Source organism: Pelecanus crispus, chromosome 1 (genome assembly GCF_030463565.1).
Source record: "Pelecanus crispus isolate bPelCri1 chromosome 1, bPelCri1.pri, whole genome shotgun sequence".
Lineage (NCBI taxonomy): Eukaryota > Metazoa > Chordata > Aves > Pelecaniformes > Pelecanidae > Pelecanus > Pelecanus crispus.
In genome coordinates this window covers 122,688,001-122,707,445 of record NC_134643.1, presented here as the reverse complement: position 1 = coordinate 122,707,445, position 19,445 = coordinate 122,688,001, and the positions used below count along the sequence as shown (strand labels likewise).

Here is a 19,445-nt window from a genome sequence, read left to right as displayed (position 1 = left end):
TCCCCTACAGATTAGATAGTAAAATTTACAGGTTATTTGATAGGCTCATCTATTTTCAGGAAAAAGCTACCTGCTCTTAGGTCCTCCCCAGATAAAATTTGGCCTTGGTCACTAAGTAGTCACACTTCTTTCTCGGATCACAATTGTGATAAACCCCTCAAGCGACACTAACTGAAATAGTAGTGGTTGAGATCAATGATCACCTGAGAGAAGATAATACCACAAAGCCACAGCTGTTGCCATGAACCTAAAAAAAGCCCACCTCAAACCCCAAAAACCAACAAAACAATTGCCAAGAAAGGGAAGCGTGATTTTCATTACAGAAGTGCTCTTATAGTCATTGTGAACGAAGCAATTTATAAAGTGAATAGACATCAACTAAGCTGCTGGATACATACCATCAAGTACCAATTACAATGACCAGAGATGGTTAAAAATCACTACAAATATAGTAGTGATTCCAAAACAAGAGTGAAATGTAGACAACTGTGCAAAATTCATTGTACTTCTCCACATGTTTCAACAAAATTTCAGAGTGGTGTCAAAATGCTGAAGATTAAAAAAAAGCAATCTGCTTTTCGACCACTGTGACTGGGTAATAAGTAGTACAAACTAAATATCAGAAAGATGAAGAATTCCTCTGCCATTCTTAATTTTTTCATTCATGGTGATGTAGTTAAAACCGATGCATAAAAGCTGTAGGTAAAGAAAAAAGCACATCTACGATCAGCCCAGGACATGACTAAAAGTTCAAAAAATTGTTAATGAGTCTGCAGAGAACACTTGCCCCTTGTTTATCTACTACTTTTTAATAATCTACTTAACCACATCTACTAGTAGATAGATTATCTTTCACTACTTGTCTCCCAGTAGTGATGGTTTCACATTTTTTTCTTCCATCTGCAGCTCATTCCAAGTTCTCGATGATAATGATATTTTCTCACTTTTTTTACAATGTCTGTTATAATGGGACCCTATCCCAACTGTAGCACATTGGTCTTTACTATAACATAAATGACTTACAGTTTTTTACCGGAAGATAGGGACCAGGTGGGTAAAGCCCCTCCCACTGTAAGGGAAGATCAGGTTTGAGATCACCTGAGGAACCTGAATGTACACGCGTCTATGGGACCTGATGAGATACATCCCAGAGTCCTGAGGGAATTGGCTGATGTAGTCACCAAGCCACTCTCCATGATATTTGAAAAGTCATGGCAGTCAGGTGAAGTCCCTGCTGACTGGAAAAAGGGAAACACTGCACCCATTTTTCAAAAGGGAAGAAAAGAGGACCCTGGGAACTACCGACCTGTCAGCCTCACCTCTGTGCCTGGGAAGATGATGGAACAGATCCTCCTAGAAACTATGCTAAGGCACATGGAGGACAGCGAGATGATTCAAGACAGCCAGCACGGATTCACCAAGGGCAAGTCCTGCCTGACTAACCTAGTGGTTTTCTGTGAAGCAGTGACTGCATCAGCAGACAACAGAAAAGCAACGGATGTCATCTATTTGGACTTCTGTAAAGCCTTCGACACAGTCCCCCCACAACATCCTTCTCTCTAAATTGGGGAGATATGGATTTGTGGGTGGCATGTTCAGTGGATAAGGAATTGGTTGGATGGTCGCATCCAGAGGGTAGTGGTCAACGGCTCAATGTCCAAATGGAGACCGGTGACAAGTGGTGTCCCTCAGGGGTCTGTATTAGGACCAGTACTCTCTAGTATCTTCATCAATGACATAGACAGTGGGATTGAGTGCACCCTCAGCAAGTTTGCAGACAACACCAAGCTGAGTGGTGCGGTTGGCACGCCTGAGGGATGGGATGCCATCCAAAGGGACCTGGACAAGCTGGAAGAAGTGGCCCCATGTAAACCTCATGAGGTTCAACGAGGCCAAGTGCAAGGTCCTGCACCTGGGATGGGGCAACCCCCAGTACCAATACAGGCTGGGGGATGAAGGGATTGAGAGCAGCCCTGTGGAGAAGGACTTTGGGGTACTAGTGGATGAAAAGCTGGACATAGCTGGCAACGTGTGCTCGCAGTCCAGAAAGCCAACCATATCCTGGGCTGCATCAAAAGCAGCGTGGCCAGCAGGTTGAGGGAGGTGATTCTGCCCCTCTACTCCACTCTGGTGAGACCTCACCTGGAGCACTGTGTCCAGCTCTGGAGCCCTCAGCACAAGAAGGATGTGGACCTGTTGGAGCGGGCCCAGAGGAGGGACACAAAAATGATCCGAGGGCTGGAGCACCTCTCCTATGAGGACAGGCTGAGGGAGTTGGGGTTGTTCAGCCTGGACAAGAGAAGGCTGCAAGGAGACCTTATTGCAGTATTTCAGTACTTAAAGGGGGCCTATAGGAAGGATGGGGGCAATCTTTTTTAGCAAGGCCTGTTGTGACAGAACAAGGAATAACAGATTTAAACTAAAGAAGAATAGATTTAGACTGGATATAAGGAAGAAATTTTTTACAATGAGGGTGGTGAAGCACTGGAACAGGTTGCCCAGAGAGGTAGTGGAGGCCCCATTCCTGGCAACATTCAAGGTCAGGTTGGATGGGGCTCTGAGCAACCTGATCTAGTTAAAGATGTCTCTGCTCACTGCAGGGGGGTTGGGCTAGATGACCTCTAAAGGTCCCTTCCAACCCAAAGCATTCTATGATTCTATATCATTTTTTTCCTTCTTAATTTGTTATGACAAAAGCAAAGAGATACTTTATCGATACTTTCTGACTACAGAGGCTAACTGAACAAAAATTACCAAGTTAACAGAAGTGACATATGAAAGTAGGATATGAATTCCATTTAATTTGTTGAAATAGCATTTATCTATGAATGGCTAAGTAGCTGCTTAGCTGCTTCTGAAGTGAGTTACAGTACCTTAGACCATTTCTATAGAAAGTTTTTGGAATAGAGGGGTTAGAGGGAAATTCAAGTGGTTGTTGCTTTTACATAGAGATTGGCTGTGCACATAAGATCAGCAGTCTTGAACTTGTTAAAGGTAAATGGGGTTTTTTTCACACATTTTATCAAGCACAGTCAGTTTTTGTCTCTTTCAGCCAGTACTGCTAAGTGTAACAATTTCCTACACTTGATTCAATGCTGTTTGACTTCATTTTCAGCTACCAATACAGAAGCATTTCATTAAAGAGAGAAGAGTGTTTTCAAACCTAACAATAGCAGTTGTTTATGTCACAAGCATCCCTTAGCAGCATTTCTTGTTTGCTATTGTTTGCATCAAGTGGACAAAAACACTGTGCAAGAATGATCCCTAAATTATACTCTTTATAACAAGCTGCTGCCAAAAGATGTCTTGCGAAAGGTGTGATGGTGTACACAAAATTTCAATAGAAATGTAAGATGTTTTAAGAAAGAAGGAAAAAAAAAGTCAAAAAAAAATACTCATACATAAAACAAAAAAACTGAACTTTCAAGTCCTGGTTTTGTTTAGATGAATGTACTATATTAATTATGCTTAGAAAGTTAAAATGGAAGAGTAGGATTAGGTTTTAAGATAGGTTTTATACCTAAGCCCTTTTAACATAAGTGTGAGATTCTCTTTGTAGTGGTAGAAAAGCACCGAGAGCCCCCATTACTGGCCAAGAACTAGTTTCAAGCAATATAAAATATTTAATAAAGACAAAAATCCCTAAATCAAGTATCACAACTCATCTAGAAACCTTTACAAATTGCAAAGAATATTCTTTCACTAAAAGCAGGCATCCACTCAATTCCACCTTTAATTTGACAGAGAATTTTAGATAGAGAAGTAGGAAAGACGAATGCCAGGGTTAGACCAAGAACTAACTGGTTTAACTGGTAACTTCAATTTTGAAAGTTCATTATTTTATAATTTTAAAATAAAGCACCATCAATAAGTGACTTCACTGAAGTCAATTCTTTCTTTCAGCACACAAACAGCAATCACTGCCAATGAAAATACATGCTGTAAAATTTCATTCTCATCCCCCCAAACCCTTTAACATCTTCAGCCAAACAATTTATTTACTGCTCCCCACAACAGGACTCCATGACGATAAAGCAATAATCACAGACATACTTTCAAGTGTAGGAAGCAATTCCTAGACATGTCTGAAGAACATTCATCTAAAAGGGTGACAAATTATCTACAACAATTCCTTATGTACAAGGAACAACGCATCATATATTGTGGCAAGTTTGCTTAGGATATTGACGCAGTTGATGAGGTCAAAATGCAAGGCTAAGAACAAAATTAGAGAATGTCTTCTCACCTGCAGCTGCTGTTGCAAATGGGTGATTTCTGCAATTCTCAGTTCTCTAGATTTATTTGTACTTTCAATTTCTTGTCTTTGGGTAGACAGCCGACATCTGATATCCTGAAGCTTTCCTTCCAACTGATTTTTTTTATCATTCTTTAGGAAGAAAAAAAAAAAAAAAAAAAAAAAGAAAAGTATCCCTGTTTTTTTACCAGAATGGTTTGTCATGTAAGTCAGGATCTAAAAAGTGCTTTTATTCCATATTTAAAAGTTGAAATTTTAGAAAATAAACATGGCCATATCACAGTCACTACTGTGTTTGTGTGTTTTATCTGCAACGTGATCACTTACTAGAGCTTCCAGCTCAAATTCTAAGGTCTTCTTCTTTGCCTTCAGAACAACTATGTCCTCTTGTTCTTTGTTTCTTTGATTTAGTAGTTCTTGCCGACGATTACGCTCCCATTCAAGTTGCCGTTGCCTCTCAAGTTCACGTTTTGCAGCCTATAGCATTTAAAAAAAAATTAAAAAATAAAAAAGATATGAAAGATCTATTTTGAGAAACTATTCTAATTGCTGATATTCATATTCTAATGTGCAATTAAAACATTCATATAAACACACTGCTAAACCGTGGACTAAATATGTGCCTCTATTTAAGCACACAAATGGCTCAATTGTTTAAATGCTCACTTGAACACAGTGGTGAAACAGGGTTTCACTGTACAGCAGATAGGTGACTAAACAGAATACTACTCCATTTTAATCAGTTTCCCAAGATCCAATTTTCTGATTTAACAAGCTGTTTCATATTAAGACTTCAAGAACTCTCCAGGATAGCACCAAGTCTCTTTCCAACCTCCAACATTAGACATTCTGTAGCTTTGCAAAGAATAAAATGCTACTGCACTGAATGCATCACTCTTTGACTATGTGGGAAAATAATAGCTTTTAAAGAAAACACATACTGGTTAACTTAAATTAACTCATCACAGGAAAATCACGAATGCCACCAATGCCCGTAAGTTTTTCTTTGTCCATTCAAGCATCTCTTCATATCAAAGAAAATAATAATTATTATTATTTTTAAGTAAGTCAGAGGTTAGGAGCACATCGTCCTAGATGTAAACGTCTCATCCATCCATTTCACATGAAAAATAAAGAGATAGCCAACTCTTTCCTTACCTTCAAAACCCCAGAAATTTAAGTTCACTCTTTAAATGTTTGCTTACTAAAAATGACAGCAAAAGATTTAGTGTACACATCACATTTTGTTCTAATCAAACACAACTGCCAGTGACATAACCACCTTCCTTTTATCCAGTTGGTTACCTCTCTTCTTTCTATTTCTTTCCTCCTTTCCTCTTCTCTCTGCCTTTCCAATTCCCGTTGTTTTTCCAATTGTTTCTCTAGCTCCAGTTGTCTTTTACGTTCTTGCTCCTGTCGCTCACGTTCTTTCCTTTCCTGCTCTGCCCGTTCCAGCTGTGCTAGACGCTCTTGTTCTTTGCGTTGCTGTTCCAGGAGAGCCTGCCTCCGTTTTTCAAGTTCTAGATTGCCACGTTCAAAGTTCTCCCGTTTTTTATCTTCAAATGTAACTTTAATGTGTGGAAACATGGGGCAAAGGAGAATTAAACTCTGCTACTGACTTAAAAAAAAAAATCCATACATGCTGAATCAAAGTGAAACAACCTTCCAACAGTACTAGATGCAGCTCTCAACTACTGATAATATAGCTGTACAGGTAATTCTAGGTTTTATCATTAGCATTTATATTGTAGATCCCCTTAAACACACATGCTTAGGAAACCAAGGTGTGAATTTCAGTTCCCATTCCTCAGGCTTCTAGCTTTCTCCACAAAGCCCAACAAGTGGGTATAATTTAGACTAACCAATCACCAACTAATCCTCTGTGAGGACACAAATCTGGAGGTTTCTCTATACATTTGATAATAGTAGCAGTACAAGAACCAACACTTAATTTACTACAAGGCAAAGAATTCAGCTGATGATATTATCAAAAAGCCATTATGCAAATGGCCAGAATGTATTTAAACTTGATATTCTCATAAGATTACTCATTACTGTTAGGAAAAGAAATGGTTTGCTTAAGTTCTTGAGCAACTGAACTCAGGAAGACTGGATTCCTGCAGATTCGCATCCTTATCACTTACTGTCCTAAAAGAATGACCTCAGTTCCAGCACGGGTTGCCTGACATTCTTCTGCAATATCAGGGATCGTCCTTCCCCTGTTCCACATTCCCAGGCCCCTCCCTCACAGTTCCTCCAAATTATTCTTTCCACTTCACTTTCTGTTGCTTTTCATACCCTATATGTCCCATTCCCATAGCCTATATTCTATGCTTCTCTCCCTGCATGCCCAACGTACATTTTTGGCATGCAAGTCAAGAGATAGCACATATTTACTTCAAATTGTGCATGCACTGACTGTTTTGACACGTTGGCCTGACATCTGCTGAACCAGTTGACCTCTTGTCTTTTTCTAAGTTCGGCCCCCTTTCCTATTGCCAATCACCAATTTTCATAAAACTTGAAAAAATTTAACCACTTTGATATCTGTCAAGCTTGTTTAAAATTAGCCACTGGGTTCAAAGAGTATTAAGATACAGACTGATAGACAGAGAATGTGATTATAACCCCCACTGCTCTAGGAAACCAAGCAAAAAGCAGGGGGGGAAGATTTATGTCAAGAAAGTCAGTTAAAAGGAATAGGTATAAGGGTAAAACATTTGCAAGTAGCATGAACATTAAGATACCATGTTCAAGGCTCGGAAAACACAGACCACTAAGAAGAAACACCAGGTTCTAAGATGGCTGCCTAATGAGCTACTATGGTTACTCAGCAAAATCAAGGTAGCTACCAGAGATAACAAAACAAAGCATATCCAAAGTGCAAAAATAGAAGAGAACAACTTCAAGCAAATTAAATAAGTAGCTATTGGCTTGTGTTATTATGCTTAATGGAAAGCTTCTAAAAGGTTATAAAAGCCAACAATAAAAACTCCTTCAAATGTCTCAAAAGAAAAAAGAGAAACAACACCTAGCCAGACTTAGCAAAGCCAATGAAGAAGCAAGACAACATTCACTATTGTAAGTGACCTTTACAATGGAAAATCTGTACATCAAATACAGTAAAAGGCTTATACACTCTAGTTCCTCTTTAACTGAAAAGAGAAATGGCTTTAAAACAAAAATAAAAACAAAAAATTAAGAGTAACAGGTTGCCAAACCTAGACAATGCTAATCCATAGTTCAAATACAAAATTCATGAACTACTAGCTGTGCTGTGCAATCCATCCTTTAATCAACATCACTGCTGTAAGACTAGAAGATGACAAGTGCAACACCAGTCTTTAAGAAAAGACAGTATAATGATCCTGAAAGCTGCAGACAAGTCAGTCTACTCCCACACTGGGCAAAGTAGCAGAGGCTACAATAAGAGTGTTAGTTAGTATACATGACTAAACATGATACCATGGAAGAACCAATGCAGGAAAGAGCTGCTTCTCAAGTCTAATAGACCCAACTGTATCAAAAAGCAAGTTGAAAAAGATCAGGTCAACAGAAGAATACTTGCCTGATTTCGAAGTCTGATAAAGAAACTAAGCCACGGCAGTGGTTGACCTTCCTGACACTACAAACTGCATACCAAAATCCTCTGATTCCAGAGACACAAGACTTAGGCCTCAAAGAACCAATACAGGAGAGTCATCTCACCTGTGACCAAATGTTTCATTGTGAGACCTCAGTGAAGTCTGCTTAAGCAGTCCCCGCTATCTCCCTCATCCTCCTATACCCAGGAATTACGCAGCAGACTGCCAGCAGCAGTTAGTTATAAAATACAAACCAAAGACAAGAGTTGTATCTGAATTGCTCACATGCAGATCCCCTGAACTAACCTGATATGGAAAGAGACAGAAGGTCCTTGGGAACTAACAAACAGTTAAAAGATTACAATTAAAGTGTGAAATAATTTACCAACTTTCACAATGGCAGAAAGATTCTCAGTAGCCTCCTTCGAAGATCTCTACTAGCAAAAGATCTCTATTAGCAATTGTGCTGTTCAGTGTGCAGCAATGATCTGGAAGAGACTGAAAAGTAACAAGACAGCTTCTGGAGATGATGCCAGATAGTCATGGTATTAAAATAAAAACCTGACTGTGAAGAGCTTTAGAAGAATCTCACAAAACTGAGTGATCTGGCAATGAAGCGGCAGAGGAAATTAAAATGTTAATGAATACAGAGTAGGGTACATGGGGAATAAAAATAATCCTAAACACACACAGTCAAGAGCTCTAAAATTGCTAATAGATTTGTGGAAGGATGTTGGCATTACTGTGGAAAGTCTTCTAAAACATCGACTCAGATCTAAGCTGTGACCGAAGAGGCAATACAGTGTCAGGAATCAATTAAAAAAATTGAAAAATAATTTAGAACAAAACAGAAAAGCATTATTATGGCACTGTATAATTCTGTAATGTTGCTACCTCTTCAACTGTATGACATCCTGGTCATCTTAGAATAAAACGGAGCAAAAGTAAAGAAAGTACAAAGAAGAGTGACGGGATGACCAGAAGTGTTAATACATTTCCTAACAGTTAGCCATTTAGCATCTAGGAGGCTTTCTACCCCTTTTTCCCCCCCCACTTACTTACTTTTTTTTTTTTTTTAATTTTCCCAAAAGCAGAGCTGCTAAAGCTTGTGTAAAAAAAATGTATTGTTACACAGACTGCTATGAAACAGGCCTCTGCACGTATATTGTGATCTTTTAAAGAGTACATACGCCAAACTACATTCCACCTAAGTCAGAAGATGGAGGTAGTAAAAAGTTTTCATTGCAGTCCTATAATAAAGCTGCAAAGTGCTGCCTCTGTTGAGAGTGCATAAAGATAAGCAACCTGAATGTTGTTCATAACTCCATTGTCACTAACACAAAAGATCAAGCAACTGTCAGGAATTAGCTGGACCAAGCAATGTCTTGGTTATGCCTCTGACATGTCACAAACTGATCTGGAAAGAAAACATTTCTTAATAAGCTTTTATAACTTCACAGCATATAACCTGTTATGTTTTGAATTCCAATACATCCCATTTGCTCTAGAGAAGTATAAGCTTGAACTACAAACACTTTATACAGCCAGACTGAGTAAGTTTTGGAAGGTATGCTAGCATAAAACATTAACCAAAACTGTATTCTTACAAGGAATTCTTGCTACTTACTGCATCCAGTACTTGAAATAAAACCAAAAAGCATATAACACCTCTCTGATAACAGCACACAATACATCTCTATTTTTGCTTGCTCACCTGGTAATTTCTTTTCCAGTTGCTGCTGTTCTTCTTCTAATGCTGGTTCTTCTGGTAACCTTTGGTCTACAGATACCGAACTTACAGCAGATATGCCACTACCAGAGCGTACTCTTCTGTCAATAAAACAATAGTTTCAAGTTGCTTAAAAGAAGCTGTGCCTGCCAAATTTATTTATGATTTAATGATGAAATCATAAATTAAATGCAATGATGTAATTTTTAATATTTAGTGTTCCCTCAGTGTTGCCCAGAGGATTTTACTCAGCTGTTGCCATTACTGTAACAGTATCCTCCAGAGCCGCAACAGCATACACTGGTGACCTGAGAAACCTAGTTTAAAGTTCACAGCACCATGCAACTTACAGATGTGTTCAACCCTGTCCCCAAGATCTCTTACTTGTGACCAGTCTGAAGTTGGAGAAATGCTAGCTTAAACTGTAGCAAAAGTTGCAGAGACAGAGGAAGAGCTCACTATAGTCAAGCTAAAAAGAAGTCCCCACATGGAATAAACAAAAAAATTGTAATCTTCAGGAGGATACTTAAAGCACATGAAGCTATGACTGTATGCAAACATTTCTTTTCATTGCTGTTACCGTCTTCCCAGCCATTTCTCCAGCAAAAAGTGAAATAGAGAAACAGAAGTAATGACTCACCACTACTATTCACAGATACAACTGTATCGAAAGACATCTGACTTTGCTACAGTGTAAATTCATAGCGTGTTTTGAATTCCAATACATTCCATTTGCTCTACAGAAGTATAAGCTTGGACTGTAACACTTTAAATTTATACGGACAGACTGAGTAAAGTTTGGAAGGTATGCTAGCATAAAATACTGACCAAAACTGTATTCTTACACGGAATTTTTGCTACTTACAGCATCCAGTACGTGAAATAAAACCAAAAAGCTAGACATGCATTTCCCAACGAAGGCATTCTGTGCCACAGATGCAGTACAAAAAGGAGAAGGGTTACTTCTCAATCTCTCGTACTTCACACTCACAGGATAGCTTTCCCCACCAAAAAAAAAATTTAGGAACGAGATTCCAGAGTTACAACCAGTTACCTAAACGAAGGTGGAATATACTCTGGAGGCAGTACAGGTGGCAAGGGCTGACCAGACATAGCTACATCAATTAGGTGCATAGCCAGAATAAACTCTTCGGCTGTAAGTTTTCCATCTTGATCGATATCGGAAAGATTCCTTTTTAAAGGAAAGATACAAAGTAAGTAAATTCTTAAATATTAAAAATCACTGTTAAAAAGCATAGTTTTAATGTATTCAGTTCCAAATTCAATTTTTCACTATTTTTTCACACTACTTTGCTTCTTCAAAACAAATAAAAAACAAAACCCAAATGCTTCACTATTTCCCAAATTTCTCATGCACGTCTGCCTTGAAACAATCCTGATAGCCATGGCTTCTACGTCACTTGCTCTGTGAGTGCTGCCTGTACCATATGCTATATAAGTAACATTAATCAATGGAGCCTTCTTGAACACCTTGTGAAGATCCACTACACAGTATCATTTAGAAAAGAATCAGCTCAGATGTTTGGTAGAACTTTTTGGTTTGGTCTCCTCCTTCCCTGGAGGTTCCTATCTCACATTCCAGAGCACACATTTGCATTGAAATCAAAGCCATTAACGTTCTAGCCCTGACAAGCAGAAAAACATTTTAGCATTATGTACATATTAAAAATTATGGAGTAACGTCTCTGGATGGCCTAAAACCAGTGCTCCAATAGAGGAACAAAATGCTTTTACTCATATTAAGGTAGCATTGGACAAAATTTAACACCCTGAATATCAGCTTTGTTTCTCTATCATGCTGCACTCTAATCATGCAGGAAAATTTCCCATGATACTGTGAAAATCAAAGGTAAGCAACTGATACGTTCTTTTGATGTCTCAAGGTACAGGACTTTGTTTATGGGATTTAAATTTGGAAGACAATTATACCCCCATTTGATTCATGCTTGTGTTATTGAACTCCTCAGCTGGGGCACAGGAACAAGCCAGTAGAATGAAAATCTAGCATACAAGGATATAATTGATCAGCTATCGTAAGAGTCTGGGTCCACATCTTTGTTACAGAAATACCAAAACAGCTGCTACAGAATAGCTGACATCCTGCACATCAGTAATTCACTTTGTCTATCCACAAGTCAGTGAATCCATCCCCAATACAGACTGACAGATCTTGCCCCAGAAAACAGCAACAGCAGTTCCACTGCCAGAGAATAAGTAACAGGAAAGGGAGCAATACTTAGGACAACAAAAGCTGTAAAATCCAATCCTTATCTCAATAGACTTGGCAGTTTTGAACGTCAAAAATTAAGAGAGTTATGTTTAGAACTCGTGGAGCACACTAACATCATTCCCCTGCCCACACAACCTACTGAAGTGCTGGCAACAAGCAAAGTATTTTTTGGCTAATCATCTGGATGGTTGGGTTGATTTTTTTTCCTTAGAGTAGCTTTGTTATAAAACAGAGAGAGTGCTTTTTAAGATATAACAAAAACATCAGTGCTTAGCAAAGAAAGCAAGTGCCATTGAACTGCCACATTAGAGTGACAACACACTTGACATCCTCACGCAGAACTCAGATGGGTTAGTGAGTTGACAATGGTTTTCAAGCAAAGACTTATAAAGTAGAGAAGTTAATTAGAAGTAACTTGTAGAGGGCAACTGGAAATCAAAAATATACAGAAGCAGCATGAAGGCCATTTGAGAAGTCACCAAAGATAACCATAAATCAACAATAACCAGTACTACACAAGTAATAAAGTAGAAACATTACACAGTACACAGGAAAGCATGACCTTCCAACGTATGAGGGAGGAGAGAGGCTAATCCATGTGACAATGAGAACACAATAAACTTCAGCAAACAAGAAGTTGAAAGGAAAAAGAGAAGCCAAGACAAATCTTTTTGAAATCCATTATTTTAAATGTATGTAACTCCAGCCCCTTGCAAATAAGCCCTTAGAAACTCACATAAAAGGCAGACAAGCCCCAAAGAAAATATGGTTCTGGATTAAGCTTTGTTTTGTACTGCCTGTGTGAATGTGTAAGTTTCACTGGTGCTGTATCACATACGGCCAGGGATGTGGAAGACATAGGAGGCTGAACTAAGGTCTGCCTAAAAATCCCATAATTGAAACCCAACTTACAAAATGTCTATGCATACAGTGTAAAAGATGCTCTTTTTTACTTTTGTGAAGTAATATTATAGAAGCATAGCAGTGCAGGGTTTTTTTATAAAGTTATACACTAAAACCAACAACGTATAATGATTCATCAGTGGAGGGAGATTGAAAGGGAGAAGAAAACCACAGTATACAGTACAGAGGTTTAAACACAGTTTCCCATTTGGTAGAAATTGATAGATTTATTTTTACCATATTGTAGCCAGCTGAGCCTGGGGTAAACTTGACTGCATAAGAATAGTTCTTGCTTGTGGACCTAACAAAGTGAAACAAGGATTAACAAATAAGCAACTTCCTCCTTTTCTTGCATTACCAAGTAGCTACTGCACAAGCAGAGCTTAGTTCTGAATAGGTAACACTGAAGAGATGTTATCAGCATGAACAGGCTATACATACTGCTATCCCTAGTCCCCTACCCCCGTCCCTGAAAGGAAAATATTAAAAAATACGTAACCCTTCCCTTCTCCACAACAATCACTCAGATTTAAAAAAAAAAAAAAAAAAAAGCTATGAAAAGCAAAGAGATGCTCCCAGAACTAGTAAAAATAAACCACTGTACCATGCTAGTTTCCTTCTGAGACTGGATAGGCACCCTCATCAGTGGATGAACTGAATACTGTTTACAACGGCTGCACAAGTTTTCACATAACCGATTGTACCCTTTCCAAAAATCATTTCCCAGTGTCAACCTACTTTGCAGAAAATAAATAAGGTGATAAAATGATCCCAGCTACGATAAATATTTGCTGCTAACCAAGATCATTAAGCAGTTGGGAGGTTTGAAGAGAAAAATATTGGTGGTGACAGCAGAGGAAGATGAGAGTCTCTTTATCTGAATAGCATTCTAAATGCTATTATAATTGGCCTTCTACAGTTCAAAAAAAGGAGACAACAAAAACTGCTTCAATACCTGTTAAGTGTCCACTCATTGTTTTATCATGGCTATTGAACAGCTGTCTGTACTTCAGTCTTGATGACTGAGGTACAGCCCACTCTGCCACAGGAGGCACACTAGAATTAGAAAAAGGATAAGGGATGGGGGGAAATATAATTTTAAGTTTAATCACATGAAGCTAACAGGTACAACAGGATAAAGTGCTGCACAGAGATCAAGTTTTATGCCTGAAACAGTTCTTTTCACAAATATTCCCTTCTATTCCTGAAACCACAACAGCTTTGACTTGTTTGAAAACATTTATCATAATTCAGTGTCTTAGATGATGTTTTTTGCTACAGCTGAATGACAGGCCTAAGAGTTTTGCATTTTTCTTTACTAGCAAGGAATTAAGTAACCTAAACAGTTTAGAGGAGCTAAAACCTTTTACCTAAACATATAATAGGAAATGCCTTACCACAGTCAGCAGATGTAATACCTCATTTTACCCTGTCTTTAATTGGTTGTCTTGGGCAAATAATTCATAAGCTGATTAAGGAAAACAAATGTAAAATATGCTGAAAACATAGAAAAAAAAGTGTGGAAAAGCTACACTTCAAAGCAATCAGAATTTCTTGTAGTGGAACTCAAGTGACAAATTGTAATATTCCCAGTTCTAATCTGTCCACATAATAGGCTGAGTGCTGTTATTTGTAGCTATGATTTCCCATGCTTGAAGGCTGACAAGTCTTCATACTGAAAAACAATGAGCACAGTTTTTCTGTCTTTAGGCACATTCAAACTTTGTCCTTCTTCGTTAAGGTTGAAGGAGAAAAAAGAAAAAAAAAAAGCAGCCAGATTAAATAAACATTTGTAACAGCATACCAAATTACAGTTGAAAAAAAAAAGAAAAAAAAAAAGAACCCAAACCACCAAATCCCTTTTCCCTGGTCCACTGAGCAGATTAGCATGGTAAGCTCTTTCAAAGTTGACCTGAGAAGGATTACATGAATACTCTACTAATCGACCTCATATCGTATTCTCACACGACAAGACCCAAAACAGCCAATACCTCTATTTCTATTTTCTATTTCCAAACTATTGTGCTTTAATAATACTCTTTCACAGGAACAAAGCAAAACCAACCTGCATCTTAAATAATGAAAATAAGAACTGAAACTTTAAAAAAAAAAAAAAAAAAGAAAAAAAAAGCTGACTATTTAATTTTTATCCATGTGAATTCCTCCCTCACCAGTTTTGCTAGATTTGGAGTTTCCACACATTAAGTCTACTTTTGTCTTACATATGTATGTACCTTGATCTGTGAAGTAAGATTACTGTACATTAAGTAATGAAAGTCTCCTTCATGGATACTCAAATGGCAGTTTTGGAAGAAAAAATGCTGGAGGACGAAATAGTTGACTCATGTATGCCAAACACCATGTAGGCCAAGAGTTCACTACTGGTGACTCAGCAGAGTGATAAAAGCACCGTGAGTGGAATTTTGAATTTCACCCTTCTCAAAATTCAAAATAACTCTCAGCTAGGAATAAATACTTCAATTTCACATTTCAATTTAATGGACTTAGCTTTTCTTCCTCCCTTTCCATAAACTCTGCAAATCAATTACCTTGCTATCTGTTTTCTCCAAAATAAAACTTGAAGACACATGCCAGTTCATCACTCGGCATTAGCAGCAGTCTGTGAAGGAATATCCCCTTCAGTGCTGGCAGAAGTTTCAGAGTTACTGAAGTAACTGCGATTGAGCTAAGGAAGCTCCAACCCCATCCCAAGCAGATTCAGAGAACCATGCAATTTCACCTCAGAAAATAAGTCATCTCACCTGAAGTTCAGGCCTCTGTTGGCAATAAAAGCAACCAGCAAGATTCAGATATAGTTAAACCCAAAAGTATGACAGCCCTCTTATGTAATATCTGGAAGCCATTTCAGCTGAAGTTCCCTGAACTTCACTCATTATAAATACTAGAAGTGTTGTTATAGACAAAGCAGATAACTTCTTGTACCTCTGGAAATTATATCAGAGCATCACTACTATGTTCCTGACAGTACTAGATTTCAAAGAGAAAAAGAATCGTTCGTTTCGAAAGATTTTTAATCCTATTTGCCAGGGCACAAGAAAAAAATGCAGAAGAAAAATGAAAACAAAGATAAAAATAGATAACTAAATAATGTCTCAACCCATTTGCTTCTTGCAAAAAAATCTGTAGTACAGACCTGTGAGAGTTTTGATTTATAAGAAGTTTGGGAAATTACTATCTTACCTCCTCTAACAAAGTTTTATTTTGTTAGACACATTCCTTCAGACCATAGTAAGACACATTTTGCCTGCCCATACATTTTCCTAGGCCTTGACATAATCTGAAGGCCTTTCAGGTGATTTTTCATGCAGAACTCAAAGAATATATAAGAAACAGTTATGTGAAGTTCATTCAACATATGAGAAATATTAAATGAAATATTAAATATTTTGCTTTTAAAAATAATCCTAGAGATGCTAATTTTAAACAATATTGTTATGTTTTCACACTAACAGAAGGAGTGCCTGTGCAGTATTACACAATGCAGATTATGCTTACAGCAGCAAATGCTTTTCTAAAAATTAAGTTTTCAAGAGTCTGAAAAGAGTGTCAACACATACTGCAATAGTTTATTATTATATTTCAATGATTCGCTACTCATGGAGCATTCCTTGTAAAACCACAGCATCCTGTGAAATCCTGAAGTACTATCTCAGCAGGAAGTAAATATTATTTCAGAAAACAACTTTGTGAAAGAGAAGTAGTTTTTCTAACTCTGGAGAACCAGATACCCACATACACTCATTCCATACCAACTTACCTAGCCACATCAAATGATTGTGCCTTTTGCAGTTTTGCGTTTAGCTGCGATCCTGGACCAGATCTACTAAAGGAAGAACTCTTTGGCAATGTGGCTGTAAATAAGACAATACACAAATTTATTAGCATTAGCATTTTAAACGGTAGAATTTCAATGACATTCATTTAGTTCCTAACACCAAATACAAGCATCATGGTTCTTCTGATGGTATTCCTTTTCAAAATATTAAGATACATTAACAGTGTCTAACAAAATAGGTTAAAACACACAGGCACTTCTCATGTCTTTTTACTTTTGCAGTTTTATGCAAACACTGTTGATATCAAATGATATTGTGATTAATGTTAAAAATCATATGTATTCCAGTATTTTAAAGTAATCCCAACAAATATCAGCACTTCAGTAGTTATAAATAGATAGAAGAGGACCAATTTCTAGGCAACAGTTCATTGGCAAGCTGGATTTATCACACTGCTGTTATAATAGGGTTAATATTTTGCTCAACATGACTGACTGTTACAGTATGGTATGTCCATGTTTCTTCTTTTAACTTGTATACAAGTTTGCTTACCAATTACATTTGGCTAAACTAAAGTACAGTCCCTACCCGAAGTAATTCTTTAAAGTAAGTTAGAATGGCTAATTCTATGTCTACTGTTCTCTGGACCCAAAGAAAATGGCAAAATAGTTTGTTAATAGCAAGACAGTAAACAGAGTCTCAGTACGTAGCATACCAGGATGAGCAAAAGCAGGCAGAGGCTGTATAACAGCAGGAGCTCCATTAGCCATGGGAGGTACTGCTGCTGCAGGAACAGAAGATACTAATGGTGGAGACATTCCTACTACTGGAATAGATGCCATTGGCACTGGGGCAACAGTTGTAAGAGATGGCATGCTGGCAATGCCCCCAATACCTATGGGCAAGAAAAGGAGAAATTTTTTTCTAATTTAGAGACTAATATGATATAACAATTTAACTGCAGCCTGCAACCCAGCAGTAAATGCAGAATTAAAGAGCAAATTGAAATGGAAACTTCCACACACCCCTTGAAAGAACTCTTACAGTCCGCTGCACCATTAGCATGGCAGGGGAACATAAAACAATGCAGAGGGAACAACATACCACTTTCTAATGTATGCATATAAGATCACACTGGATGCAACACTGACCAAAAAAGTCTATTAGCATTTGCTGAAGAAAAGAATTGTTTGGCCTGAACTAAATGAAGAGCAGCACTGTCAACTTCCAGTGAGAAATGAACCCAAAGCTGACATTTAGCCAGGGCTGAAAAGAACAAGCTTCAGGATAACTGGTTGCAGCCTATTGTCAAGATGAAACAGTGCAAAGCTAACAGGGTAAAGCACAGTAATGAGGTATTTTAGGTGTAAGCACAGTTGCACGGATAACAGAAAGGTTAAGGAGGTCCAGTCATGCCAATGGGAAGAATGAGGCTGTGTGCAAACAGCTGAGATCAAGTCTACACTGAACAAGAAAAAAGAAAATCACAGATTTTGCTGGTTTTCTTGGGGGTTTGACTTTATTATGCCTTTTCTCACTTAAACCAGTATTTGTTCTGTTTGATTTCACTGATTTCTTACAGTCAAAAATAAAACTGTTTGTAAAACTTGCGGAAGTAAAAACTGATCAAACAACACGGTTGCACGCAGTTCATCAAATGAACTATTCCCTTTTCTTAAGGACAGCAGTGATTCTCAGGCACCAATCAACTTGAGTCACAGCAATGACTAAAACAGAAAGGTAAAGAACCTCTCACTACAGATTACAGCAGAAGATCAAGGTGTCAAAGATGAGGTTCAGCTTCATTTTGTTATTTTCCTCTCACTATCCCATTTTCCCTACTCTTTTCCTTGAAATGATGGTGACCTTGACAGTACTAACCACAAGAACTGAATCAGCAGCTGTTCTAGCTAATACCAGTGCAGCACTGTTCAGAAAGTAAAAGCAGAGGCGTGCATTACTAGCATGATTTGTAAAAAGTTAAGAAAAACACAGCTAATCTTGCCAAAGCTGGAGATACCTTAATGAAAACTAGAGATAAATAATAGTAGTTTAAATAAAAACTCCATCACTTTGGAATGCACTAGCCCTGCTACCTCATCCATCTTTTTTCTCCACAAACACTTTTGCATGGACCATACGGGGAGCAGTGTAAGACCTGAGGCAAACACGACCTCAACTTATGTTATTCAATATGGTTGGGTACTAAGAGCTCACTGAGAGTTTTTTGGAGCATGTACACGCATGTGGAAGCATTTGGTTTTGAGTCCACATACTTTTAGAAGTATTTTTTCCTAAAAGTTTATTTCAGAAACTGCAAAACAATCAAATTCAACTCAGGTTACTATAATACAAGCTAACAAGGAAGAAAACAAAGAGCTTACCAAATCCTGGTGCACTAGGCAGAGCAATAGGTGGCTGCTTCATGACAGGAGGCAGTGCAGATGGGAGTTGATAACCTTGTAGTTTTAATTTGATAAGTTTCATAGCTATTGAAAACTCCAATTGATCCATCCTCCCATCATTGTTCATGTCAGCTAGAGCCCTACAAAATACACGATTTTCACAGTTAGATTCTTAAATTATGAACTTCAGGAGCTGACCTAGGAGCATGCACACACAGGCATGTATATTCAAGACTAATTAATTTCCAGTCAAAATAATTATGCCAGGCTAAAAATGGTCATGAAACAAGACACTGTTTAAAACGAGAGCTTCCTGATTTCTTTCTTGGAGCGATTAATAAATATTTTTAAAGTCACTTTTCAACTCTTAAAGGAATTACAGTGAAGCATCTAGAGAAGAAGGATTAACATAGTTCTACAAGAACTTTGCAAAATCACACAAGTGAAACTACATGGTACTACAAACAGCACCACAGGGAATCAAATTACTTAGTCTGCAAATCTGTAGTTTAGCTACTTTT

At 37.9% G+C, this 19,445-nt stretch overlaps 1 protein-coding gene across 5 annotated transcripts in view; it reads right to left on the bottom strand.

Annotated features, from left to right (window-relative positions):
- ITSN1 (intersectin 1) overlaps window positions 1-19,445 on the bottom strand; it is a 108,949-nt gene that overhangs the window by 75,429 nt on the left and 14,075 nt on the right. For all 5 annotated transcript variants that reach the window (XM_075722848.1, XM_075722863.1, XM_075722840.1 and 2 more), the window contains exons 4-13: window positions 18,904-19,064; window positions 17,235-17,414; window positions 16,501-16,594; window positions 13,678-13,778; window positions 12,960-13,023; window positions 10,623-10,760; window positions 9,554-9,669; window positions 5,561-5,823; window positions 4,583-4,732; window positions 4,247-4,387 (exon numbers count right to left, since the gene is read on the bottom strand). In XM_075722848.1, the coding sequence (XP_075578963.1) occupies window positions 4,247-4,387; window positions 4,583-4,732; window positions 5,561-5,823; window positions 9,554-9,669; window positions 10,623-10,760; window positions 12,960-13,023; window positions 13,678-13,778; window positions 16,501-16,594; window positions 17,235-17,414; window positions 18,904-19,064 (1,408 nt within the window). The remainder of the gene's footprint in view (window positions 1-4,246; window positions 4,388-4,582; window positions 4,733-5,560; window positions 5,824-9,553; window positions 9,670-10,622; window positions 10,761-12,959; window positions 13,024-13,677; window positions 13,779-16,500; window positions 16,595-17,234; window positions 17,415-18,903; window positions 19,065-19,445) is intronic.